The sequence below is a fragment of the Lissotriton helveticus genome, chromosome 1_1 (assembly GCF_964261635.1).
Source record: "Lissotriton helveticus chromosome 1_1, aLisHel1.1, whole genome shotgun sequence".
Taxonomy (NCBI): Eukaryota; Metazoa; Chordata; class Amphibia; order Caudata; family Salamandridae; genus Lissotriton; species Lissotriton helveticus.
The window spans coordinates 845,213,890-845,241,253 of record NC_136057.1 but is presented as its reverse complement, the minus strand read 5'-3'; the positions used below and the strand labels follow the sequence as shown (position 1 = coordinate 845,241,253).

General features: G+C 48.1%; 1 protein-coding gene across 1 annotated transcript in view; it reads left to right on the top strand.

Annotated features, from left to right (window-relative positions):
• NFYB (nuclear transcription factor Y subunit beta) overlaps nt 1–27,364 on the top strand; it is a 147,918-nt gene that overhangs the window by 68,114 nt on the left and 52,440 nt on the right. Inside the window, exon 4 of the mRNA XM_078674988.1 lies at nt 3,535–3,732. Coding sequence (XP_078531114.1) covers nt 3,535–3,732 — 198 coding nt within the window. The remainder of the gene's footprint in view (nt 1–3,534; nt 3,733–27,364) is intronic.

Genomic DNA, 27,364 nt, shown 5'->3' with positions numbered 1-27,364 from the left:
CATCAACAAATGATTTATAATGTAACTAAAGTCCTAAAACCCTCTATTAACTACAATGCTTTTTAATGAGGTGCTATCATGTATATTGGTCCTAAGATGGCTGCCAACACTTCTTGGATGAAGTGCTGACAGCCAATCAGATCAGATGTGTGGTTAGGCTCCGCCCAGATATATATATTTTTTTGAACCTAATTTACTCAAAATCCACTGGAGCACATATCTTGAGACATAGCCAAGGCACATCGGGCTACCAGTCCCTACAATTTTGCCAAGTTTTGTGGAAATCCATTCAGCCGTTCGGGCTAAAAGTGAGTCCAACCGCCCTATGGAAATTAACATGGGGAAAACACGTTTTGGGACCCCCCTTTTATCTCGGCCCCGCTTGACTAATCCCCCCCAAACTTTCAGGGAAGGAGCAGAGCGGAGCGGGCCATCTTGAGAAATTTGCGAAGATTCATCCACCGGCGCCAAAGTTATCCCCAATAGAATGTTGCGGATTTCCTATGGAAATCAATCCTAACTATAACTACCCAGAGTCATCTAGGGCTCTACAACAGGGGCTGCCCCTCTCCTTTGTAAAGTGAGCCCCAGGGGGTGGCGGTCCCCGGATCCGGGGGCCCACAACAGACCCCCTTCATGTTTCTGCCCCGGGGAGGTGGAAGTCCCTGGGGCTGCATGGGAGAGGCAAAGCCCCCCCACGTATTAATATTTATGTTCGCCTCGTGGAGCTGGCGCTCCTCAGGGCAACAGGGTAGGCCCTATGGTCTCCCCTGCATTATTTTTATTTCATCTTTTCCCCGGGGAGGTCCCCCAGGGCTCTGAACAGCCTAAGGAGGGGGCCCATGTGCCCCCTTCCTATATTTTCAAATGATCCCTGGACCTGGCCCACTCAGAGTCCTAATTAAACGAAGTGCTCCACCCGCAAACACCACCAGCTGATCCGCACCACCAAAAGGACCACATTCAAAGAACGACTAGACTACAACTCCCACAACAGTAAGGAACTCTTCAACATCGTTAAAGAGCTCTCCAACCCCAGCGCCGGCACCAACGACATCATACCCTCGCAAGACCTCTGCGACTCACTCGCCTCGTTCTTTCACCGCAAGATCGCCGACATACACAACAGCTTCGGCGCACAGACCACGCACCCAACCACAGAACCAGCGACCACCACCCTCTGCACCTGGACCTCGGTCAGCATCGAAGACACCACCAGCACGATGAACACCATCCACTCCGGCTCCCCAACCGACCCGTGCCCACACCACATCTTCAACAAAGTCGACTCCATCATCGCACCCCAACTCCGTGACATCATTAACAGCTCCTTCACATCCGCCACCTTCCCGGAGAGCTGGAAACACACCGAGCTCAGCGCCCTCCTGAAGAAACCCACCGCGGACCCCACGGACCTCAAGAACGTCCGCCCCATCTCGCTCCTCCCTCTTCCGGCCAAAGTCATCGAGAAGACAGTCAACAAACAACTCGCCGCCTTCCTCGAGACAAACTGATCCCTCGACCCCTCGCAGTCCGGCTTCCGAGCAAACCACAGCACCGAGACCGCCCTCATCGCAGCTACCGATGACATCAGGTCCCTGCTCGACAACGGAGAAACAGCTGCCCTCATCCTCCTAGACCTCTCAGCAGCCTTCGACACCGTATGCCACCGCACTCTGATACAGCGCCTCAGCAACACCGGAATCCAAGGAAAGGCCTTGGAGTGGATCACTTCGTTCCTCTCCGGTAGAAACAAGAGAGTCCGCCTCCCCCCGTTCCGGTCCGCAGCCACCAAAGTCATCTGCGGCATCCCGCAAGGATCTTCTCTCAACCCCACCCTCTTCAACGTCTACATGAGCCCCCTCGCAGCCATTGCATGCCAACGCAACCTAAACATCATCTCCTACGCAGACAACACCCAGCTGATCCTTTCCCTCACCAACGACCCCACCACCGCGAGAGCCAGCCTCCAGGAAGGAATGAAAGACGTCGCGGAATGGATGAAGCTCAGCCGTCTGAAACTGAATTCAGACAAGACGGAAGTCCTCATCCTGGGAACATCCTCCTCTGCCAGGGACGACTCCTGGTGGCCCCCTGCCCTGGGCACCGCCCCCAAACCAACGGATCATGCACGCAACCTGGGCTTCATCCTGGACTCCTCCCTCACGATGGCCAATCAAGTCAACGCCGTCTCGTCATCCTGTTTCAACACCCTGCGCATGCTCCGTAAGATCTTCCGGTGGATCCCCACCGACACCAGAAAGACGGTCACCCAGGCCCTCGTCACCAGCCGACTGGATTACGGGAACACCCTCTACGCTGGAACCACAGCCAAACTCCAGAAAAGACTCCAGCGCATACAGAACGCTTCTGCATGACTCATCCTGGACATCCCCCGCCACAGCCACATCTCTCCCCTGCTGAGAGACCTGCACTGGCTCCCCCGTCAGCAAGAGGATCACGTTCAGGCTCCTCACCCACGCACACAAGGCTCTCCACGACATGGGCCCCAAATACCTCAACATCCGCCTCACATTCTACACACCCACCCGCCAACTCCGGTCCGCCAACCTCGCCCTCGTCCCACGCATTTGCAAATCCACCGCCGGAGGAAAATCCTTCTGCTACCTGGCGGCCAAGACATGGAACTCCCTCCCCGCCCACCTACGTCTGACCCAGGACCACCTCTCCTTCAGGAAACAGCTCAAGACCTGGCTCTTCGAGCAGTAGCGGCTCCCCCCGTCCCAGCGCCTTGAGACCCTAACGGGTGAGCAGCGCGCTATACAAATCTGTCTGATTGATTGATTCCTGCTTTTTTTCTATTAAATGCTTTATGGGCCCCGGGGGGTCTCCCACCCTGCCCCTTTTCTTTCCTGGTTTGAAATGATGGCAGCCAATCCGATCTCAGGCTCGAGATAGGGAGGGTTTGCGGATACTTCGCATCCCTAGATATACAACTGCCAATTTCTTTACAATTTCTCAGCAACTACTGAACGGATTTACACCAGTTAAAAAAAAGGTTGCTTTCTGGAGCAAGAGCTGCCTTTCTGCCTAATTTGGTGTAATTCCGTTCAGCAGTTCGGTCTGTAGCCCTGTTTAAACTTTCTTATGGAAATTAACATGGAGACAAAGTGCTTTTTCTAGGCCTCCGCTTGACGAATCACCCACATTTTCAAGACCGCAGCTGAAGTGACTGGCGTATTAGTTTTGAAAATTTTGCAAGGATTCATCAAAGGATGCCAAAGTTATTGGCAAATTCAAAAACCCTTTATTCGGTACTTATGACTTTCAGCATTCTCCTCGAAGAGAACTAGGTTTACAGCTAAGTAACTTATCCTTTCTCAAAATTATTTTTATTACAGATATTTTAGGGAAGCACATTTACCGTTTGTCTAACTTGGATGTTTTAGAATGACCTTTTATTGTAGTCAACATGAAACCTACGTATTTAAACCATGTGAAACAGTGCTCTGAAAAAGCTGTGAGTAGACTTGTGCTTCGTAAAACCCTTCAGAATCAATTATGTATTTACAGATCGCAAAAGACGCCAAGGAGTGTGTGCAGGAGTGTGTAAGTGAATTTATCAGCTTTATAACATCTGAAGCTAGTGAGAGATGTCATCAAGAGAAGAGGAAGACGATCAATGGAGAAGATATTCTTTTCGCCATGTCGACCTTGGGATTTGATAGTTATGTGGAACCTTTGAAACTCTATCTTCAAAAATTCAGAGAGGTTAGTAGTTCTTCTTTCGCTAGTTCAATACATAATCGCAATTCTCGATCTTTAACAGGTTCATTTGTAATAGAGACGTGCATGTACTCAAGTGAAGCTTATTTCTACAAATGCAAGGTTTAAACTGATGCAGTTCCATTACCTACTGAGAACCTACCTCACACCACACAACTGACTAGGATGTATCCAGGAAATTATTGGCATGAGCCAGATGTGGCGAGATGAGAGGGGGTATTGGCACATGGTAGGTGAATTCCTTAGATTGCAAGAACTCTGCGAAGCCGCGATAAGGAGTCTACACGTAGTGACGGGTACACTACCAGAGACAACTATTAAGCAGCGCATGTTGGGTATTTTCTTTGTAAAAAAGGGTTACAAAAGTAGGTGTAAGTTAGCAGCGCTGGCAATGCATAGAGTAGGGGTTCCCTGGATTTAGAGCTGGTCGACACAATTTGACCCATGACCTAGAGAAATGTAAAGATCATTGGCAGAAGAACAGCACATAAAGTTCACACAAAGAGATAAGACTGCTGTGAAAGATGCAGCTGAATGTGGGGAAGTGTTGAGATATGTGAGAGACCCCCAGACGCTGGACTATTAAGAGACAGAGAGAGCAAATCCTATTTTAAGCTTAAAAATAAGCAGAGGAGGATATGTGAAGGCTGAATTCCATGTTGCTAACACTATTAATATTTGTGAAGTTTGTTTAACTACTTGCAAACAAAATCATGACAGGTTGTAAAAGTTGAATAAGCAATGCTGGTATGTTACTGTGATTCTCTGTGTAATTGTACGTGCAGTTACCATGGGAAAAGTGAATGAAGTATAAATGTCTGCTTCTCCATAAAGCAATTGGTGATGCATTATCCAGAAATTAATAAAGTCTAACTTTAAAGGGTTTGTTTGTAGCTTAATAGAGATTTTATTAGAAAAAAAACATTTGATCATGTAAAGCAGATTGTTGCATGAGGCTTCATGCACTTGAGTTGCTCTTCCAGAATTATTTTCTTAATAATTTATGCTGCCATATGTGTTTTGTTTTATTTGGAGGTAGTACTCTCTCCTACATCTCTCTCCATTGTCTGCGTGTGCACACTGCGAACATTCGCTTTACAGAATAAAAAGAAAATTGAGCATGAAGCACTGTGCATATTAATCCTGCATGACTATAGCCCTTCTCTTTGTGTGTACCGAAGTCAAGGCCCTTTTTTACTGCACTGCTCTCAGTGTAGTGTGGAATTTGTGCCTCTCGTAACATTTACTGCTTCACAATTATTTTATAATATATATTAGAACCTCTAGCCTTATTTTCTCCTGTCTATAATGGGTTACATACAACTCGTTACACCTGTTGGAAATTTGCACTATCTGGTAGCATACTTGTGAAATTATTTTAAAGTCTCCTGGAAACCGTAAACTGTTTCCAAAGTTAAAATCCCAGAACATTCTCTCTTCTCCATCTCAAAAGGGTATTAATTAAGATAAAAGTGATGCTGTTGTCACTTTTTGATATCAGGGCGCCATTAGTAGGCCCAATCAGTAACTTCTGGGTTGAAATGATCGCAACATTCTGTTTATTCCAAGATCCCTACACCAAGTGCACAGTCATCACCAATGTCTTTAGCATTAAGGTGTTAGTAAACGCCATAAACACTTACCTATTTTATACTACATCTTTTGCCTTGAATACTTACAAAACTAATTGCGAATTATCAATAAGAGCATGAATGTTACCCTGAATTATCTAGGCTCTTTAATAGGGAGAAAAACTCCCACGTTATATCTTTGAGAAGAAAAATATACACTTATACATAATAAAGAGTTGGTAGTTGCAAATCTTTAGTTATACCTCGTAGTAGTTCAACCAAGCTTCACAAGAATTGTCACAGACTTGGCTGATCCACCCAAGAGGCCATCTGGTGCAGCTTAATCAAGCCAAGGTTTTTTGGGGGGTGGGGAGATCATGTTCCCATTTTAACTCTCCTTTGAATATTTTGCTCTATTCAGTTCAGCGTTCTGAGGTCAGTACCGCTATACTCTGGATGTAGTGGAAGGTCACATCCTTCCCTGAGAGCTTTCTGAGCACAGTCTTCACCATGTGCTGAAGGCTGCAGGGGCAACATTCTCTTGGAAAATCCAAAAGGATCACAAAAAATCTTAACTGTAACCTCCAGCCAATAAGGTTATTGGCTGGAGGTTACAGTTATTAACGGACATGGCAAATTTTAATGAAAAGCTAAAGAAAAACCCTTTAAAATGTCTTTAAAAGGCACATTATAAATCTGATTACATAGCCAAAGCCCCGTGGTATTCATTAGCTACAGTGAGCTGTTCATAATCATACCTTTCCGTCTCCTCTCTAATGCTCTGCACCTGACTTCACACATACATTCATTAATGATTAATTTGAGATCATCATGTTGGTGAGTAAAGTGTGGATGTCATGCTTACCTTTTAGGTTCATGGGGCATATGTCTTCAACAGATGCCAGAAGGTTACCAAGAGAGGCCATAGGTTTGAGACATTACGAGAAGCCAAGATATGACCAGATTCCACAGCATCAAATTGGTTAATGACATTGAGAGATAGTATGACATCAAGAGTAAATTTTATTGCAAGACAGGTCGCTCTCCACCTGCCGCACAGCTCCACCCGTGTGCCGGTGCCTTCACTCCTCGCTGCTACTGCTGAGCGCGAGTTCGATCTTGCTGTGCCCCCTGAAGCGTGTTGACTGTCTGCTGCGCCCGTTTTTCAGCTTTTTTCTTGAGATCCCCTGCGCATTTTACATGTAGTGTCCTATATTGTTTGTACCTGTTGTGCCCTCGCGTCCCACTCATCACCCCCCCACCCCCTCTATTTTTCTGTACCCCCAGGCCGATTCCCGCCGCAGCTCCCCTGCGGCCCCACCTTTCATTCGCCGCCCCACTCCCACCTCCCAGCTGCTCCTCCCTCCCTGCCCGCCTTAAATGGTGGCCGCACGCAGCGGGCGTGCCGCTGGCGCGCCAGAGGCAAGCCTGTCCGCGCCCAGCGCCAGAACCCCTGGACCCCGCGAACGCCACAACACAAGAATCCACTAAGACGCCAGCACCCTCCACGCACTCCACGCCGGCCGAAACCACACCTGCTTCCAGGCACCCCGAAACGGATCCACGGACCCTTCTCCTGCCGCACCTGCAGCTTCACCTGCGACAGAACCACCAAACCTCCAAGGACTGGACCCAACCACCTCAGCTGCATGCTGCTCAACACCCGCTCCGCACGCAAACACTCCGTCGAGTTCTGGGATCTGATCGATACCTCCGCCCCAGACGTGGCTTTCCTGACGTGACCTGGTGGAATGACTCCTCGGCGCCCGACATCGCCATAGCCATCCCGGACGGCTGCAAGATCACCCGCAGGGATCGCGCCAACGGAGTCGGAGGAGGAATAGCCATCGTCCACAAGTCCACCCTCCAGGTCGCCACCTACGCAGACGACACCCTCAACACCGCTGAACACCTGCACTTCTGGATCCACACCGACCCCAACACCACCCTCAGAGGAACACTCATCTACAGACCCCCCCCCACCCGGACCCCGGGCTCAGTTCAGAGACTGCATCGCTGACCTCGCCAGCACCCACGCACTCGCCTCCTCGGACTACATCATCCTCGGGAACCTGAACTTCCACCTCGAGAACAACAACGACGCCAACTCCGCCACCCTGATCGACAACCTCTCCAACCTCGGCCTCAGACAACTAGTCACCGCACCCACCCCCGCCGCCGGCCACACGCTGGACCCCGTCTTCTCCACAGGCTCCCGCGTCACCTTCGACCACACCACCGAACTCCACTGGACCGACCACCGCTGCATTCATTTCACCGTCAAGAAACCAACCACACACCACCGCACCCAACAGCTCGCCGCTGCTGGAGCAAAGTCACCGACGACCAGGTGATCACCACCCTCGCCCAGAACCCACCCATCGACCCCACCAACCCAGACGCCGCAGCCCCAGACAGTGGATCGACGACTGCGCCAACACCCTCGCCCCGCTCAAGAAACCCTCCAACAGCCACACCAGCAAGAGAGCCACCTGGTACACCGATGAGCTCCAGTCCTCCAAACGCACATGCCGAAACTGGAGAAGACATGGCTCCACAAACGCACACCGGACTACCACGCAGTCAACAAGGAAGCCACCCGCAGACATCACCACCTCATCAGACTAGCCAAGAGATCCTCCTTCAAAAACCACTTGGACAACAACGCACACGACAGCAAAGAGCTCTTCAGCATCGTAAAGGAACTATCCAACCCCAGCGCTAACACAGACATCCCGCCCTCACAAGAACTGTGCGACTCACTAGCCATCTTCTTCCACCGCATGATCGCTGACATCCACGACAGCTTCAACACCACGACCAACCGACTATGCCAGACGCCACCTCCCCTGTGAATACCTCCAGCGCCAACCGCCTGACCTCCTGGTCAAACGTCAACGACGAGACACGCAAGGTCATGAACTCTATCCACTCAGGATCTCCGTCAGACCCGTGCCCACACCACGTATTCAACAAAGCAGATGCAGCCATCGCACCCCTACTACGGAAGGTCATCAACATCTCCTTCGAAACAGCGACAGTCCCAGAAAGCTGGAAGCACGCCGAAATCAACACCCTCCTCAAGAAGCCCAAAGCTGACCCCAAGAACCTCAAGAACTTCCGGCCCATCTCCCTGCTCCCGTTCCCGGCAAAGGTCATTGAGAAAATCGTCAACATGTAATTGGCCCGCCACCTGGAAGACAACAACATCTTGGACCCATCCCAGTCCGGATTCAGACACTACCACAGCACCGAGACCGCTCTAATCGCCGCCGCAGACGACATCAGGCGCCAACTAGACAACGGCGAAACATCAGCCCTCATCCTCCTGGACCTGTCAGCCGCCTTCGACACGGTATGCCATCGCACTCTAAAGACACGCCTCGTAGAAACCGGAATCCAAGAGAAGGCCCTTGACTGGACCACATCCTTCCTCTCAGGCAGAACCCAGAGAGTCCGCCTCCAACCCTTCCGATCCGAAGCCACCGACATCATCTGCGGCGTCCCCCAGGGCTCAGCCCGACGCTGTTCAACGTCTACATGGCCCCCCTCGCACAAGTGACCCGCCATCACGACCTCAACATCATCTCCTACGCCGACGACACCCAGCTCATCCCCTCCCTCACCAAGGTCCCACACACCGCCAAAACCAACCTCCACAAGGGAATGAAGGCCGTCGCCGACTGGATGAGGAGCAGCCGTCTGAAGCTGAACTCGGACAAGACGGAGGTCCTCATCCTCGGACCCACCCCCTCAGCCTGGGACGACTCCTGGTGGCCGACCACAATGGGAACAGCACCAACACCCACCGACCATGCACGCAACCTAGGATTCATCCTTGACTCCTCCCTCTCCATGTCTAAACAGGTCAACGCCGTCTCCTCCTCCTGCTACAACACCCTCCGCATGCTCCGTAGGATCTACAAGTGGTTCCCGACCGAAACAAGAAGAACGGTGACACATGCCCTCGTCAGCAGCAGACTGGACTACGGCAACGCACTCTACGCAGGAATCCCAACCAAACACCTACAACGACTACAACGCATCCAAAACGCCTCCCCTCGACTGATCGTCAACGCCCCCCGCCGCCGCCACATCACCCCCCACCTGAGAAACCTACACTGAATCCCTGTCGACGAGAGGATCACCTTCAAGCTCCTCACCCACGCACACAAAGCACTCCACAACGCCGGACGAGCCTACCTGAACAGCAGACTCAGCTTCCACACACCCGCCAGCTCCGCTCCGCAAGCTTCGCCCTCGCAGCTATCCCCCGCATCCAACGTACGACCTCCGGCGGCAGATCCTTCTCCTACCTCGCCGTCAAGCCCTGGAACACCCTCCCTACCAACATACGGCAGAACCAAGACCTACTCTCCTTAAGAAGACTCCTCAAGACCTGGCTCTTCAAACAATAGCAGCACCCTCCCCTCAGCGCCTTGAGACCCTCACGGGTAAGTAGTGCGCTTTACAAGTACTCTGATTGATTGATTAGTATTTCACATCAAGAAAGCATTGGGTGCTGAATAGCACCGTGATGTCCAAAAAAAGTATATCTTTACCATTGGGCGTGCAGATTGGAATTATGTAAAAGCACCATGTATCGCTGGAGTGCGGAGGCTCATGATTCAGACATGACATGATCCATCATCCCCAAAATCTGTCAAGGTCGGGTGAATCACAAGATCCTGGCCCCAGCACATCTCATCTTAAGTTTGAAAATTAGTTATTGGATTCTTTAGTTCCCAATTTTAATCCTCCAACCGTTAACCTACGTACTTGTCAGTTTAGGAGGGCAAGGAGAGGTTCTATATCATTATCTTTATTTCAGTCTGTGTATGCATAGGAACGTTTTTGCTAGTCCCTTGGGACAGCAGAATAACACAATTTATCCTCTTTCTTTTTTGAGAATTAATGTGGGTGAAGAATCCACAAAGAGGACTCCTGCTTCCTTGGCTGTAACCACAGTACCTCTTACTAGGACGAAGCAGGGAGTCAACCTTTATATACTGAAAGTAATGTTGGCCGGGCCGATAAGGCATTCAATTTTGATGTTTTTAAAAAAAAAATATTACAGAGCTGCGCACTGTAGCTCATTAGCACAAATGTCCTCCTAAATTATATAAAATGTCTAGTCCCGTAATTACACACACCTCCAGTGTTCCCAGTGGCATGTAAGATAGTTTTAAAAGAATGACATTAACTCCCACTTTTTTTCTGGCTCACCAGGTTCAATGTATGATCAAATCACTCCTGAAATGAAATAAACAAGTATGTGTCTTTCTATGGAAAACAGTCTTTCTGAGTACCTTGTTTACCGTGAGTGGTCGATTTGGCAATGCATGCTAATTCGACCAGCGAGGGGCTGACTCCTTTCGCAAGCCAAATCTGAAACGAAAGCAATATTTCTCTTCCAGGGGATCCTCATCAATAGTCATAAGCATTAGAATATTCCCGCCCATGCGCGGGACCCCGGAAACAATATATTATATGTGCCCCACATATATTATAGACATATATATAAATATATATATATATAAAAATAAGCAATTGCAGCCAAATAAACAATAGAGCTGGAATATGCAGTGAAGAATTTCCACAATACAGTGAATTCTGTATTAGAAACATGAGAAACAACACCAATGCTTGTTTAGAAACTGTTTTAATGTACAGAAAACAGTAGAAATTCTCATAACACACTGTAAGCATATACATCTCCCAGGCTGCATTGCAAAATCCCAGTCTAAAAAGACTGAAAAGCTAACCTGTAGCTGAATGCACTAAAACTGACGCTGTGCCTTTAAGGCACCTCTGCCCCTAGCTTCCCATCATGCCTCAGGGGTTACAGTTAGGTCAGTTGTTCTTTCCGGCTCCTTCAGGAAGGACCCTGGATACACAGCTCCACACTTTTCTGCCTTTTTCAGTCAGAAAATCTTCTAAAGAACAATTTTTTTGATTTACTTTGACTTTTTACATCATAGTCAAGTAAATAACTGCTTAGCAGTCAATTTTTTGTGAGGTTTTTCCTTTCAGGATGCCCTCACTTTTTGATGATTGCCCTTCTTGTGGCCACAAGAAGGCAAAAACAGACTCTCATGAGGTCTGTATTTTATGCTTGCCAGAGGATCATGATCCTAAAGACTGTTCTCATTGTAAAAAGCTGTCTGACAGAACACTTAAAGACAGAGAGAGGAACAGACTCTATAGTCTGGCCCAGAAATCCATGAGAGGAAGATCTGCGGAGAGAAAGAGTTCAAAGAGACCCAGAACTCCCTCCAAAGGCAAGTCAGAACGTCCATCAACCTCAGCACCGGGCTCGGCGCTGAAAAAACGACATCTGATGGACAGTTCAAGAGAAAAAGCTCCGTCGGCGTCGAGATCGGCGTCGATGAGGAAATCGTCGTCGAAAAGAGGTTCGCCGTCGTCGAGGAAAGCTCCGCCGTCGTCAACTAGGCGACGATCGGCGTCGAGAGAAGCCACGAGATCGCCGTCGACGAGAGGTTCGGCTTCAAGACATGAGTCAACTCCGCCGCCGTCAACCAGGCGACGGTCGGCGTCGAGAGACAGATCACACTCGCCGTCGTCTCGACGTCGACAGGCTTCGAAGAGTGTAACACCTCCGTCGACGTCTCCACGGAGGCGCTCGGCGTCGAGGAGCAAGAGCCCCCTCGGACGATCGTCGTCGAGGAAGGGATCATCTAAGGCACGTCGGCGCTCGTCGTCGAGGATGTCCGATCCTCCGCCGTCGCCACATGCCAGGTCGATGACATCTCCGTCGCCGACAGATCAACGTCGGCCGACGTCGAGAGCTCCGTCGACGGCAGGACTAGATCGTTCGACGTCGAGACCTCCGTCGACGGCAGGACTAGGCCGTTCAACGTCGAGACCTCCGTCGACGGCAGGACAACGCCGGTCGACGTCGAGACCTCCGTCGACGGCAGGACAACGCCGTTCGACGTCGAAGGAGATGACTCTGTCGTCGGCACATCATCACCGATCGACGTCGAGGGACCACAGATCATCGTCGAGGCATTCAACGCCGAAAGTTATCGCCCCGTCGACGCCACAGAGGCGTTCGACGTCGAGGGAAAGGCTTTTGAGACGTCCTCCAACACCGGTGAGACGGAGATCACCTTCAGTGCCTTCGACAGTCCTGGTGACACAATCTGCTTCACTCCATTCCTCCTCAAGTGCCTCGGGGTCAACCGGGTCATCTTCGAGGAGTAGGAGTCCGGTTCAGAAGAATCCCCATCGGGGTTACACTTCACATATAAGACTTTCGCCAAGATGGTACGCTCCTTTGAGTAATTGGAAGGATTCTAAGGCACCAGAGAGACTTCAAAGGTACTTGAGTCCAATCCACAGGTCTCCTCTTCAGCAAGCAGAAGAGACAGAGCGATCACGCTCACGAGAGAGAAGAGTGGACAGGTCACATGCCCCTAGGGTCTCCCGATCACCAAGGAGGGAGCAACCCAAATCTCGAACACCGAGAAAGGAGGTACGAGATGTGAGATCGAGATCTCCAATACATCAGAGGGTATCACGTTCTCCTCGAAGGGAGGAACGACCTAGGAGATCTCCGGTGAGGAAGGAGCATTCTCACCACAGGAGAAGAAGAACTCCTTCATCCTCTCCTCCAGCTTCGCCTAGATCTTCTAAAGGGGACTACTCTCCGACGCTGGCAGACAGCCCTCGCTCAAGAGCTTCCCCTCTGGACGACGTCAACACGTATTTGGACGTTTTGCAAAGGGGTGCTTACAAGCTGAATATAGAAATGACCACTCCAGAGGTGTCCACTACTGTGATTTTTGAGACTCTTCATCACAAATCATATGCACGGCCGTTGCTTCCATTAGTCCCAGGAATAATGGACCCAATCAAAGAGGTTTTCCTCACGCCAGCAACGATCAGAGCAGTTCCGGCACGTATCCAGAAAAAATATAGGCCGGCTGACTCAGATCCTATCTTCGTTAAAGGTGAGCCTGCAGCGGACTCAGTTATTGTAGCCTCAGCTAGGAAGAATCACACGGTCGCTCCTTCTTCGTCAGTTCCTCCTGACAAAGACAGCAAGACGCAAGATTCTTGGGGACGCAAGGTGTGCAACACAGCAGCTTCATCCCTAAAAGTCTCTAGTGCATCAGCCCTTCTGGGAAGGTACGATAGAGCCCTATGGGACTCCATGGAACGATTCAAAGAGAAATTGCCCAAGGAGGACCAGAAGGACTTTGAGGAGACCGTGACGGAGGGCTGTTTGGTGGCAAACCAAATTATTAGTTCATCAGCAGATAACGCCCTTCTAGCTGGACATAACTACTCACATGGAGTATGTGCGAGGAGATCCTCTTGGCTGCGTTTAACTGGGCTCAAGCCAGATGCCCAGCAGCGCATACTCAATCTGCCTTTTTCCGGATCTTCACTCTTCGGGGAGCATGCCGATCAGGAAATGGCCCGGATGAAGACCGAGTTAGACACAGTAAAGGCAGTAGGTCTGGAGAAACAGAAAGCACCGTTCAAACGACGCTTCAAGACCAACAAGAACCGGGGAGGCCATCAGAGGGTTCAAACCCCTCAATGGTCTCAAAACAAGCCGCAAGGAAAGCCGCAATACAGAGGAGGAAGGTCAAGCAGAGGTAGAGGCGGACATAATCAATCCTCTACCACACCTAGAGGAGGCAAGGCCTGAGCAGTGGCTTCCTCTGTCGCCGTTACCCACTCCAGTGGGAGGAAGTGCTGCACAACATCTGGCAGAGTGGGTCAGCATCACGAAAGATCGGTGGGTGCTGAATATACTGCGCAATGGATATGCGCTACGTTTCAGGAAGAAACCACAACCGGCTCCTCCAAAAAAGTCTCGCTCGTACCATCTGGAGCTCCTCAAAAAGGAGGTGAGCGTCCTCTTAAAGAAAAACGCAATCGAAGTGGTACCCCTCTCCCAAAGGGGGAAAGGAGTGTACTCAAGATATTTCCTTGTTCCCAAAAAGGACCAAGAAGGCAAATTCAGACCAATTTTGGATCTTCGACTCCTCAACAAAGTGGTGGTCAAAGAGAAGTTTCGCATGTTGGCACTCCATCAAATATGTCCTCATCTACAGATCGGAGATTGGATGTGTTCGGTGGATTTACAAGACGCGTACTTCCACATTCCTATTACACCAGGTCATCGAAAGTACTTGAGGTTCCTGGTAGGGTCCAGGCATTACCAGTTCAAAGTGCTCCCTTTCGGACTCAAATCCGCACCAAGGGTCTTCACCAAGTGCATGGCAGTGGTAGCGGCGTGTCTACACAAAAAAGGTCTCTTTGTGTACCCATATCTAGACGACTGGCTCCTGAAGAGTCCGTCGCCTCGGCAAGCCACCAAAGACTGTCACCTGTGTCTCCAACAGCTACACAGGCTCGGCCTCCATGTAAACTCAGAAAAATCGATCCTGCAGCCCACACAAACTATCCACTATCTGGGAGCAGTTCTAGACACAAAGTTAGGAAGAGCGTTTCCTTCGCAAGAGAGACTTTCTTCCATGGGACAAAAATGCAAAAAGTTACTTCAGATTCCTCGTCCAAAGGTGCGAGACGTAGCGTCTCTGTTGGGCTCCATGGCGTCCTGCATCTTCCTAATACCGAACGCCAGGTTGAGAATGCGGCCTCTTCAAGAGTCGGTGGAGGATCAGTGGGACCAAGCGTCTGGAGATTGGGAGGATCGAATCATCCTGTCTCAAGCAGTGCTGACCTCAATACAGTGGTGGACTCGCCCTCGGAATGTCCTGCAGGGAGTCCCTTTTCAGCAACCTCTGCCTTCTCTGTCTGTGGTAACGGACGCATCTCTAGAAGGCTGGGGTGCTCACATGGGTCATCTTCAGATTCAGGGTCGCTGGTCGACCAACCTTCAGACATACCACATCAACATGCTGGAACTTCGAGCGGTTCATCTGGCGCTCAAGGCGTTCCTTCCAGCAATAACAACGGACAAAGTCCTGGTTCAGACGGACAACACTACAACTATGTTCTATCTGAACAAGCAGGGAGGAACTCGATCTCGCCCTCTGTCTCGGGAAGCCCAGGCGATCTGGCACTGGCTTCTGGCTCGGGGACTGTCGGTGGTGGCAGTACACCTTCCAGGCGAGTTAAACACAAAAGCAGACGCACTCAGCAGGCACTTCGAAGATCAGCCAGACTGGGTGCTAAACGACGAAGTGGTCGAAGAACTCTTCCGTTGCTGGGGTCGTCCAGACATAGACTTATTTGCGGACGACGAAAACGCCAAATGCCACGCCTTCGCGTCCAGGTTCCACCGGCCAGGGACGCAAGGGAACGCTCTCCTGCTGGAGTGGACAGGAATGTTCGCTTATGCTTTTCCCCCTCTGGCACTGATTCCGAAGGTGGTGGCCAAGCTCATCAGATCGAGCATGGACATGATCCTAATTGCTCCGGATTGGCCGCGACAATGGTGGTATCCAGATCTGTTACATCTGTCGCGGTGTCCACACAGACGGCTGCCGTGCAAGCCAGACCTGCTGAGCAAAATGGACGGGAGGATCCTGCATCCCAACCTCCAGTCGCTGAACCTGACTGCATGGCTCCTGAGGTCTTGCAATATGGACACTTAAATCTGCCTCCGGAATGTATGAATATTTTAAGAGAGGCGAAGAGACCTTCCACAAGGACGTCTTATGCGTTCAAGTGGAAAAGATTTTTCATTTGGTGTAAGGACCATGGCTTTGATCCCACCAAAGGGCAAGAAGAGGTAGTCCTACCATACCTCCTATACTTAGCGACATCAGGGTTGAAATACGCTTCTATTAGGGTTCATCTATCTGCCATAGTAGCGTACAGAAAATCACCTACACAAACATCGTTTTTTCAGGTCCCGGTGGTGAAAGATTTCCTTCAGGGATTAAAGAAGGTCTATCCCCCTGTGAGAAATCCTTCTCCTCCCTGGGAGTTGAACCTGGTTCTCTCCAGACTGATGTCTACACCGTTTGAGCCTATACACAAGGCCTCCTTGCAGCATCTCACTTGGAAGGCGGCCTTCTTGGTGGCAATAACCTCTGCGCGCAGGGTTAGCGAGATTCAAGCACTCTGCACCAAGGAACCTTACACTGTGTTTCACCACAACAGAGTAGTAATGAGGGCTCACCCTTCTTTTCTTCCAAAAGTGGTATCGGATTTTCATATAAATCAAACGATTACCCTTCCTTCGTTCTTTCCTAATCCATCGACCCCAGCTGAGAGGTCGTTGCACTCGTTAGATCTTAAACGGGTGCTAAAGTTTTACCTAGAAAGAACAAAGGACACCAGAAAGACAGACCAACTCTTTGTCAATTATGGTGCAATGAGGTCCGGGTTTGCAGCAGCCAAAAGATCCATCTCCAGATGGATTGTCTCTTGTATCAAACTAGCATACCAGCTGGCTGGCAAACCTTTGTTGCAATCACCCAAAGCTCATTCCACTAGAGGGAAAGCAGCCACAATAGCTTTTTTGCATGACATTCCTATGTCAGAAATATGCAAGGCTGCGACATGGAAATCAGTCCATACCTTTACAAGGCATTATTGCCTAGAGTCTGATTCCAGAGCGGATTCTCAAGTAGGGCAAGCCTCCTTGAGAAACCTATTTGGGTAGAAAAAGGCCTATTTTTGGGCCTACGGATATAAATGTTATCTGTTGATTCCTTTGCCCGCAGGGATGAGGTGAGGCTCGCTACTCTATTCTAATGCTTATGACTATTGATGAGGATCCCCTGGAAGAGAAGGATTAGTTACTTACCTGTAATCCTAGTTCTCTTCCAGGGGTATCCTCATCAAAGTCATAAGCAACCCTCCCGCCTCCCCGGGCAAAGGACTTTGTTTATTTAATAGGAGATGTTTTTTAACCTGTTATTACCATGGTTTGGTTTTCAGTCTCCGAAAAGAACAACTGACCTAACTGTAACCCCTGAGGCATGATGGGAATCTAGGGGCAGAGGTGCCTTAAAGGCACAGCGTCAGTTTTAGTGCATTCAGCTACAGGTTAGCTTTTCAGTCTTTTTAGACTGGGATTTTGCAATGCAGCCTGGGAGCTGTATATGCTTACAGTGTGTTATGAGAATTTCTACTGTTTTCTGTACATTAAAACAGTTTCTAAACAAGCATTGGTGTTGTTTCTCATGTTTCTAATACAGAATTCACTGTATTGTGGAAATTCTTCACTGCATATTCCAGCTCTATTGTTTATTTGGCTGCAATTGCTTATTTTTATATATATATATATTTATATATATGTCTATAATATATGTGGGGCACATATAATATATTGTTTCCGGGGTCCCGCGCATGGGCAGGAATATTCTAATGCTTATGACTTTGATGAGGATACCCCTGGAAGAGAACTAGGATTACAGGTAAGTAACTAATCCATTTTTTGCTCCTGTATCATTTTTTATAAAATTTCTCTATGTTAGACTATGGGGCTTTCTATGTTCAAAACCTTTTCTTTTCGATCTAAGTTCTGCTCTTTGCACCTCTATGGTCGGTATTCATCTGAAAATTAAGTACGTTTGCAGTTTCCCCACAATTGGAGAACCTTTTCTGAAACCAGGTTCTCCAGTATTAGGGGTGTCTTTCATAGATTCACATGCTTGAATATTCCCCGTCGTCGAAGTGGGAGTCCCACGGTACATAAAATAGCAGTAACATATGCATGTATACATGAAAAAATATCATAAATGAAAATATACATACATATAATATAATAAGAAGTAAATTCTAAAAGTACCATAGAACATAATAGGCCCATTGAAAAGCCCAAGGGAGAACTCACTTTAGTAGCATATCAGTGTCATTATGTGTTGGTCCACATTCCAGCAAATCAGGCTGTAGCCTCCTCTAGAACCTTCTCCTCAGAAGCCCAAGTCCTCAGACTTTCTACCGCATGTCGTGTGAAGGGAGTCTCCCTGAGCTCTGCTCAGTTTTTGCTTCAAACTCAAGCTGTTTTTCTCAAGAAAATGTCTTCTAATAAGAAATCTTTATTTAAAGCCTGCCCTTCTTGTGGTAAACTGCGCCTTTTCCATGAGGATCCACACAGTAAATGCATTTACTGTCTCTACCCAGACCACGAAGTGAAGAACTGTAAGTACTGTCGCACTTTTCCACCCAAGACTCTGAGGGATAGAGAGGCCCGTCTCCTTCTGTGGCTACAGAGGTTGAAGACTTCAGAATCTGCACTTTCTGAGGTGGGCAGTTTATCATCTGGCTTGTCAAAATCCTCTCAGAAGCGTGGGTCTGAGACTGAGGTTCCATCTCCTTTTCTGAAGAAAAGTAAACTGTTGGAATCCTCCAGGTTTGTCTCCCCACAGGATTCGCTTCAGGGCACGTCTACGGGACCTGGCTCTCTGACGTCTGCGCCCAAAGCCTCAATTTCCACATTAAAAACTGGAATTGGCTCGTCGACGCGTCCGTCGATGTCTTCAGCGGCGACGAAGTCGGTGACGGTAGCCTCTACGTCGACATGTTCTGTGTCAACCAGCGCGACATCGACGACGATCACCTCGTCGACGATGGCCCAAGAGGTGAGACCCATCGCGTCTATTGTGAAGATCTCGTCGACGAGTGCCAAAGCCAAACCGTCGACGAAGAAGTTATCGTCGACGCTCCCCTCGTCGACGACGATCACATCGTCGTCCAAAAGCAACTCGTCGACGGGCCTTTTATCGTCGACGGCGCTTCCGTCGACGACCACCATATCTTCGTCGGCGACTCCGTCGACGTCTACATCATCGTCGACGAAGAAAAAACCTTCGATTTCAGCGCCGATTTCATCAGTGACGACGACACAGACGCCTCAGGTTATTTCTAAGTCTGCCGCATTGACGTCAACAGGCTCGTGGTCGTCTCATCAACCTTTAGCCACAGCTACCACTTTTACAGTGGTGACTGCTTCTTCGAACAGTTCCTCTCATTCAACTGAGTCCAGTGAGAAGTGGGACTCCTCTTCCAGAACAATTGTTTCAGTCTGGTGAGGAAGAATCCGGAAATGATTCAGAGGTGGAGCACATTTTCAATCAGGCATCTAGTCCGTCTGATTTGAACATTAAATGTCAGGAGTATAGTGATGAGGGTGACGAAGTGCATAACGTCGAAGATGGGAACGATTTATTTCCAGTTGAGGACTCTGAACCGCTTACTTCGGAGCCGGTTACCCAAATACCTTTGTCTTTGGTCACGAACTTACAGCTCATTCTCGATGACTATAACCGTAGATTCCCACCATCTACGCCTGCCTCTCCAGTGCTTCCACCTCCTCCTCCACAACCTCAACCTCTACTTTCTCAAGCACCTGCACCTGCGTCACCAAGGGGCGCTCGTCCAGACACTGACAACGAGGATCCTGACCCTCACAACACGGGGGACAACGACAATGACGTCGATATGGATGAGTGGGATGATTACAGGGCTCACACACCCTCCACTCTGCCCACCTCTCCACTAGCATCGCCTCCAGTGGACATTGCAAACTTCCATAATTTGATGGTCCGTGCTGCGAAGCGTTTTCATCTCACAATCGAAAGACAACAAGATGACAGTGAATGTTTCTTATACGATTTTAAGGACGTATCCCGAAGACAAACCCACACAATACCAATCATTGACCATATTCGGCAGGAAGGCCTTAAATTAATGGAACATCCTAATTCTGTACCTGCAGTTTTGCCCAGATTGGACAAGAAGTACAAGGCTCCTCCGTCTTCCCCTGCCTGTTTGATTTCACAACCAAAGGCCGATTCTGTTATAACTCAAGCAGCACCGAAAAGATCCCGCAATCCTGCTACACCACTCACGTCTCCTCCTGATCAGGAAGGCGGCAAATTGGAGTCTATAGGTAAAAAATTTACTACCATGGCGGCTACCACTGTGAGAGCGGCTAATACCTTAGGTATTTTGGGCCGTTACGACCGTCAGATGTGGTCCGAGATTGCCGCACTGCTTCCTCAAATACCCGAGGCCGTCCGTGCAGAAGCGCAGGTCATTATTCAGGAGGGAGAGATCATTTCATCTGAAATTATTGATTGCGCGCTCGACATCTCCTCCACGGGTTTCCGTCAATTGGCTGGGGCTGCAGTCTTGAGGCGTCAAGGCAGGTTGAAGTCTACCACCTTCCGTCCAGAGTTACAAGCAAAGGTCCTTGACTTGCCGTACGACGGGGATTCTTTGTTTGGCAAACACGTAGATGATGCCCTGGAGTCGATAAAGAAGGACACCGACACGGCAAAGTCCTTAGCTACACTCCAGTACAAGAAACGGCCCTTTCGGGGGGCACGAGGTAGAGGCGGAGGTTCCTCTACTTTTCGAGGATCAGGTCAATATCGTTCTTACAACACCTACAACGATAACCGACAGAGGGGTTCCTACCAATCCCAAAATCATCAGTCCACCACGAGACCATACCAACGGAAAACAACTTATAGAGGTGGCTCAAACAATAAAAAACAGTGACAGTCTCAGTTCCTTTCTCCTGCCGCCTGTGAATCTTTGAGGTCGCATCTCAAAATACTTTTGCAAATGGTCCGAAATCACCTCCGACCAATGGGTCTTAGACGTTATCTCCAAAGGACATACCCTGGAGTTCACAAAATTCCCTCCCACCCGTCCACCTTCGGGGCCACCCTCATCCCACCTCAAAGAACTTTTGGCCCAGGTGAAATTAATGATCAAAAAAGGAGCCATCGAGGTCGTGCCGCAAGGTCAATGCGGCAAGGGGTTTTATTCCCGATTTTTCTTAGTCAGGAAAAAGTCGGGGGAATGGCGTCCAATTTTAGATTTACGGGCCCTGAACAAATTTCTCATTTCGAAAACTTTTCAGATGTTAACTCTGCTTCAAATTCTGAATTATCTCAATCCAGGGGAATTCTTTTCAACGATCGACTTCCAAGACGCATATTTCCATGTGCCAATTCACCCCAGACACAGGAGGTATCTACGCTTCACAGTCGGACAGCTACACTTCCAATTCAAAGTCTTACCATTCGGCCTTCGATCAGCACCGAGGGTCTTTACCAAGATGCCTTCCTGCGTCTCCAAGGTGTCCAATTTTACCCATACCTGGACGACTGCCTAATCAAGGCCAAAACATTTCGCCTAACGGAGCGGCACACTCAAGTCTGCGTCTCCCTCTTCCAAGCCTTGGGGCTTTCAATCAATTGCCAGAAGTCACACTTTCATCCGTCGCAAAGGCGAGATTTTCTCGGAGCCTCGCTAGATTCTCGGCAGGGAAAGGTGTTCGTTTCCCAGGAAAGACAGGACCGCATGGTAAAGATGGTGCAGTTCCTACAATCAAAACTGTACGTTTCTGTCCGAATGTTCAAATCATTCCTTGGCATGGCTTCCTCGTGCATCCAACTTATCCCCAATTGCAGATTGCACATGAGGGCTCTACAGGAGGAAATAGACAAGCAGTGGAAACAGGTGTCAGGGTCATTCGAGGACAAGGTCCTTCTAACACCTCACATCCAGAATGCGCTGTAGTGGTGGGCTCACCCTCCAAACATATCTGGGGGCCGTTCATTCCAAGACGAACCTCCAACTCTGACGCTTACAACAGACGCGTCTCTCGAGGGATGGGGAGCGCATCTCGACGGCATGTCTGTGAAAGGAAAGTGGACAGCGACCCAACGTACTTGGCACATCAATCACCTGGAACTCTTGGCGATTTTCTTAGCCCTCAAGTCCTTCCAGAGGTTAGTTCAGGGACACACTTTGCTGGTGAGGACGGACAACACCACCAGCATGCACTACCTCAACAAGCAGGGCGGCACGAGGTCTCTCCTACTTTCACAACTGGCACAAGAAATGTGGGATTGGGCGATTCAACGTCAAATTCATCTCACAGCCATTCATGTGCCGGTTGTGGCCAATGTTCTAGCGGACTCACTCAGCCGGGCGTCGTCGGACAATCACGAGTGGGAACTCAACCAACCAACCGTCGAGTTCATCTTCCGGCGGTGGGGCCAGCCGCAGATGGATCTTTTCGCGACTGCTGCCAACAGGAAATGCCAACGCTTTGCAAGTCGGCATCCCCACAGAGAGTCGAGCGGAAATGCATTTTCGATCAATTGGTCGAACGACTTCCTCTATGCTTTCCCTCCACTTCCTCTGATCCCCCGCCTGTTACACAGGATGAGGTTCCAACCTTGCCACATCATCCTGATTGCACCCAAATGGCCGAAGCGTCCATGGTTCACGGACCTGCTCCTCTTCTCGCAGTCCGACCCGTTACCGCTTCATCCTCTACCTCACCTCCTCACGGTGAAGCAGGGTCACCCGGATCCAGCAAACCTCCAACTCCATGCCTGGAACCTGAGTACAATGAATTTGCACGTTTAAATATCGACGAGGACTGCAGGGAGGTGTTAGCGCGTGCTCGCGCTCCATCCACCATAAAAACCTACCAATTAAAATGGAAGCGTTTCTGTGTCTGGTGCCGCACTAAAGATTTGGACCCCATGACTGCAAAACCTGAACAGACTTTACCTTTCTTTTTATCCCTGGCGAGATCAGGACTGTCACACTCAACTCTTAGTGTTCCTGGCGGCAATTTCCCGTTTCCGCCATGATGGTTCCACATCTTTATGTTCCTCGAGAATCATTAAGCAATTTTACAAGGGCCTTTTTAGGATGTTTCCACCTATCCGTCACCCTCCACCTGCTTGGCGCTTAAATTTGGTCTTGTCTCAACTACTTCTACCTCCATTTGAGCCTATCCACTCTGCAAGTCTAAAATTTCTCACATGGAAAGTTGCTCTCTTGCTCGCCTTCACATCCTCAAGACGTGTCGGTGACATCCAGGCGTTTACCATACAGCCTCCTTTCCTGCAATTCTCCAATGAGGCTGTGACATTGCGAACTAATCCTAAATTCATCCCGAAGGTTCCCAGTGACTTTCATCTCAACGAACCTGTAATCCTGAAGACTTTCTTTCCTGCTCCGCAAACTCCAGCTGAGCGGTCATTGCATTCATTAGATGTGAAACGTTGTCTCAAATTCTACATTCAACGAACTGCAACTATCAAAGTCAGATCAATTGTTTGTGGCGTATGGCCCAATTTGCAAAGGACAACCTGTTACCAAACAGACCATAACCAGGTGGATATCCTCTACCATATCCTTTTGCCACCAAAGGGCTGGGAAGCCCCTTCCTGCTCCAGTTCGTGCTCATTCAACTAGAGCGGTGTCTACTTCGGCTGCCCTTTTTGCGGGGGTACCCCTAAGACAGATCTGCAGGGCTGCTACTTGGTCAAGCAGCCATACTTTTACTAAGCATTACTGCCTGCAATCAACAGACGCCGCGGATGCGGCAGTAGGTCAAGCGGTGCTGCGGAATCTTTTCCAGTAAAGGTGAGCCTCTGTTGCTACCCGCCTCCAGTCATAAAGGTTTTCTTTTTCTAATAATATTTTGGTATTTATTGCATATTGTCTGCTGTATTACCTTACTTGCTTGATATGTCACCTTTATGACTTCTGTGATGTTTTACTGCTTTCTACTCTTATTCAAGCATGTGAATCTATGAAAGACACCCCTAATACTGGAGAAGAACAAAAGTTACTTACCTGTAAACTGGTTCTCCAGTATTGGTGTCTTTCATAGATTCACATGCGACCCGCCCATCCTCCCCTCAGAGGCTCTCTTCTCCTCAGGCACTTTTACTTACTTGTGCTACGAAAATCTGAGGACTTGGGCTTCTGAGGAGAAGGTTCTAGAGGAGGCTACAGCCTGATTGGCTGGAATGTGGACCAACACATAATGACACTGATCTGCTACTAAAGTGAGTTCTCCCTTGGGCTTTTCAATGGGCCTATTATGTTCTATGGTACTTTTAGAATTTACTTCTTATTATATTATATGTATGTATATTTTCATTTATATTTTTTCATGTATACATGCATATGTTACTGCTATTTTATGTACCGTGGGACTCCCACTTCGACGACGGGAAATATTCAAGTATGTGAATCTATGAAAGACACCAATACTGGAGAACCACAGTTTACAGGTAAGTAACTTTTGTTCTTTTGCTGCATATAGTCTGTAAGACTTTTACTTATCTTCAGTTTTCCCCATAATCCTAGGTGTAACCTATGGTGGACTAATTATGTGTGTATACAGGGGTATCTACAATATAAATGTTTAGAATAACATTTGTACGAGCTGATGGAAATTAAACAAGTATCATCCCTTTTCAGTAGCCAAGGCCTTTTCCTGGTGACGTATCATCTACAGTTGTCTTCTTCCGTGTTATCAGAACCTGATTGGTCAAGCTGTTACAGTCCTAGATTTCGAACTCCAGAAACAGTTTTTGCCTCAGTAGTTTTTTTTTTTGTCAAAACATTTTTATTTCCTTCTACTTGCTCATTTATAAAACTGTCTTTCTCTATAGTGCAGAGTTTTACATACAAGCCGATATTCTTCCAAGGAAAGCTGTAATGGTTTGCTGTTCCTGGTTCATTGATCATGGGAGCTTGCTGGTAGTTGACTTGTTAAGAGAAATTCATTTCTTTTTAGTATGCCTCGTGAAAGGTCACGTTGTGCACCAATTTGCAGTAGAAAAGACTGCAAACTTTTTGAATCGGAAAACCCTTTTGTCGTGTACACAAGGCATGCCTTGTCATTATCTGATCAAGTGTAGTTTTGTTATTGTCACTGACTTGTTTTTTGAAGATTTTAACCAAATTGAAAAAATTAAATGGATCCTCATAACGATAGGATTCCCATTGTCAGTGATGCATTTCGGGTCCTTTGATTCCTGCAAGAGTTTGTGCTACATTCCACCTCATTTTTTCAAATACACAGTCAAGCATTTCTTCTTCGGTTTTATTCTGGTCAGCATTTTTATGTAGTGCTTGAAGACTCCCCCTTAATAATCAATACTCTCGTTACGACTCAATCAAGACTATTAACTTAGCGGTCTGCAGCTTTTCCGAGTCAGCTTGCCTAATTTTATCTCAGCCATTTTTATTATTAATTGTCTTCTAATGTTGTCACACTACTGTACAATACCCTTTCTCAGTTTATTTTCTCCTACCATTAGTAAAAAGACAAGATGGAAGAAGTTTGCTCCTCTGTGGCAATATACTTCTTACTGTTCCTCTGATTGTTGCTTTTCTCCAGTTCGATGGTCCTTTTCATCCATTACAAAGATCAACATAACCTACAATATGGACAATGGAAGATATAGATACTATTGGACATTGATTGCATCAAGTGAACATAAATACTGAATTGCACATTTAGGATTTCCATGTGCATTCCAAACATTCGACCGGGTGGAGAACGGCGATGGCCTTTTTAAATAGTCTCCTATTTCATTTTCCAAAGTTGTACCTCATTTTAAAATATGAATATTTTTTTTTCAATATACTTTAATTTTATTTGCCTACTACTCTCAGGCAGATGATTTGCTCCATGTATTCCTTTTGGGAAAAGCATATGGCCCATTGCTTGAAATACATATACTGTAACCAACCGAAATGGATGCTGATTATCGGTGCCACACCAACGGAGTATACTATTTCTTATTTTCTTATCCAAGCAAATGGCATAAAAACGTTTATTAATCAGGAGATCACTGTGTTCAATGAGTGGAAAGAATCAGGACTACCATGCTTTCTTTTTGAAAAATGTTCATTTTGGTGTATTTTGAAAAGAGGCAGTTTAGCGTTAATCCAAGTTTTAGAGGAGAATGGTGGTCTGCAGTCTGTTTCCAGGTATTTGCTGCATAAATAGATTTGGTTGATTTCTCCAATCTTGTTTTATTTCTCTGGCCATCATTCTTTACGGTTCTCCTGCTTCCTAATCAGAGACATTATCTTGCTATTCAATTCATTTTTCCTTAATATTAAAGATGCAAACGATAAGTTTACGCTGAGTACCAGTTTTTCCTTATGTGTGTAATCATTAAATTCTTAAGCACTCTTCCCTTCTGTTACGAGCCGAAAAAAAGTTTGTGTTATAGCATATACCCTCCAGTGGACATCCAGATTAACTGCAAGTAGAGCAAGCTCTCTGCTGCATTATGGAGCAAGAAAGGCCTTAATGGCCTAAAAGGAACAGTATGGGTTTTCTTGTGCATGTGAATATGCTTGTGTTTTTTCTTCTTCATTTAAAAGGAGCAAATTTAAAGAGCTGAATTCTTAATGCGGGCTCCTGCGTTCTAAAATTTTTTTTACATTTTCAATAGGTATTTAGTGTGTACATTTATCTGATAGAGACTTCTAGCTACAGATTCCTTACATTAGAATTATCCTCAGGCATCAGACTGGACCTAGACATTTTTGGGAGCAGTACCCCTGTGCGCTGGTAGATGGTGTTGTTCTGCTCCATGTGGGATTGTCTGTGCCAGAAGTGGCGGTGCCTATCTAGGTGCCACCCATGGGCGCTGACCACGGGTCTTTTCTTTCCGCATCTGCCAGCGCAGATCCGGAAAGAGTTACCCCCTAGTCACTTTTTGATTCGAATTTTTTTGATGTTTTGTTGAAGGCTTTTGAAGTATTACCTCCTGGCATGTCAGGAATGTCCTCGAGAAAGGCCAGCTTCAAGACCTGCAGCACCTGTCACCGACAGATGTCAGTTATGGACCCGCATCTTGTTTGCCTCTGGTGCCTGGAAGGGACCATGACCCGAAGGTCTTTCCTGACTGCCGCAACATAAACCCGAAAGCCTTGAGGGATTGCTCCGTCAAGCTTTGAGCAGCTTGACGTATGACGCAGTGATGATCAAGGTCCCGAGAACGTTAGCTGAGTCCAAGGTAGTTGTCACACTCCGTCATCAAGCAACTCTGGTAAGTCCATCTCCCACAAAAGAAAAGAAAAGTCGAAGCTTGACGTCACGTTGGCCAATGAGACGAGGGTGCATCGCTTCTGGAGGCTTCTACCTGGATTTCTGAAACCCGAAGCGACCCCTGCCCATTTAAAATAATTTTATGAGGCCATGCACCTCCTATTTGGGCGGCCGTTTCCTCCGGCATACTTTCGAGCACGTGGGTTCGGGAGGTGCCCCTACTGCATCCACACCCACTGCTCTG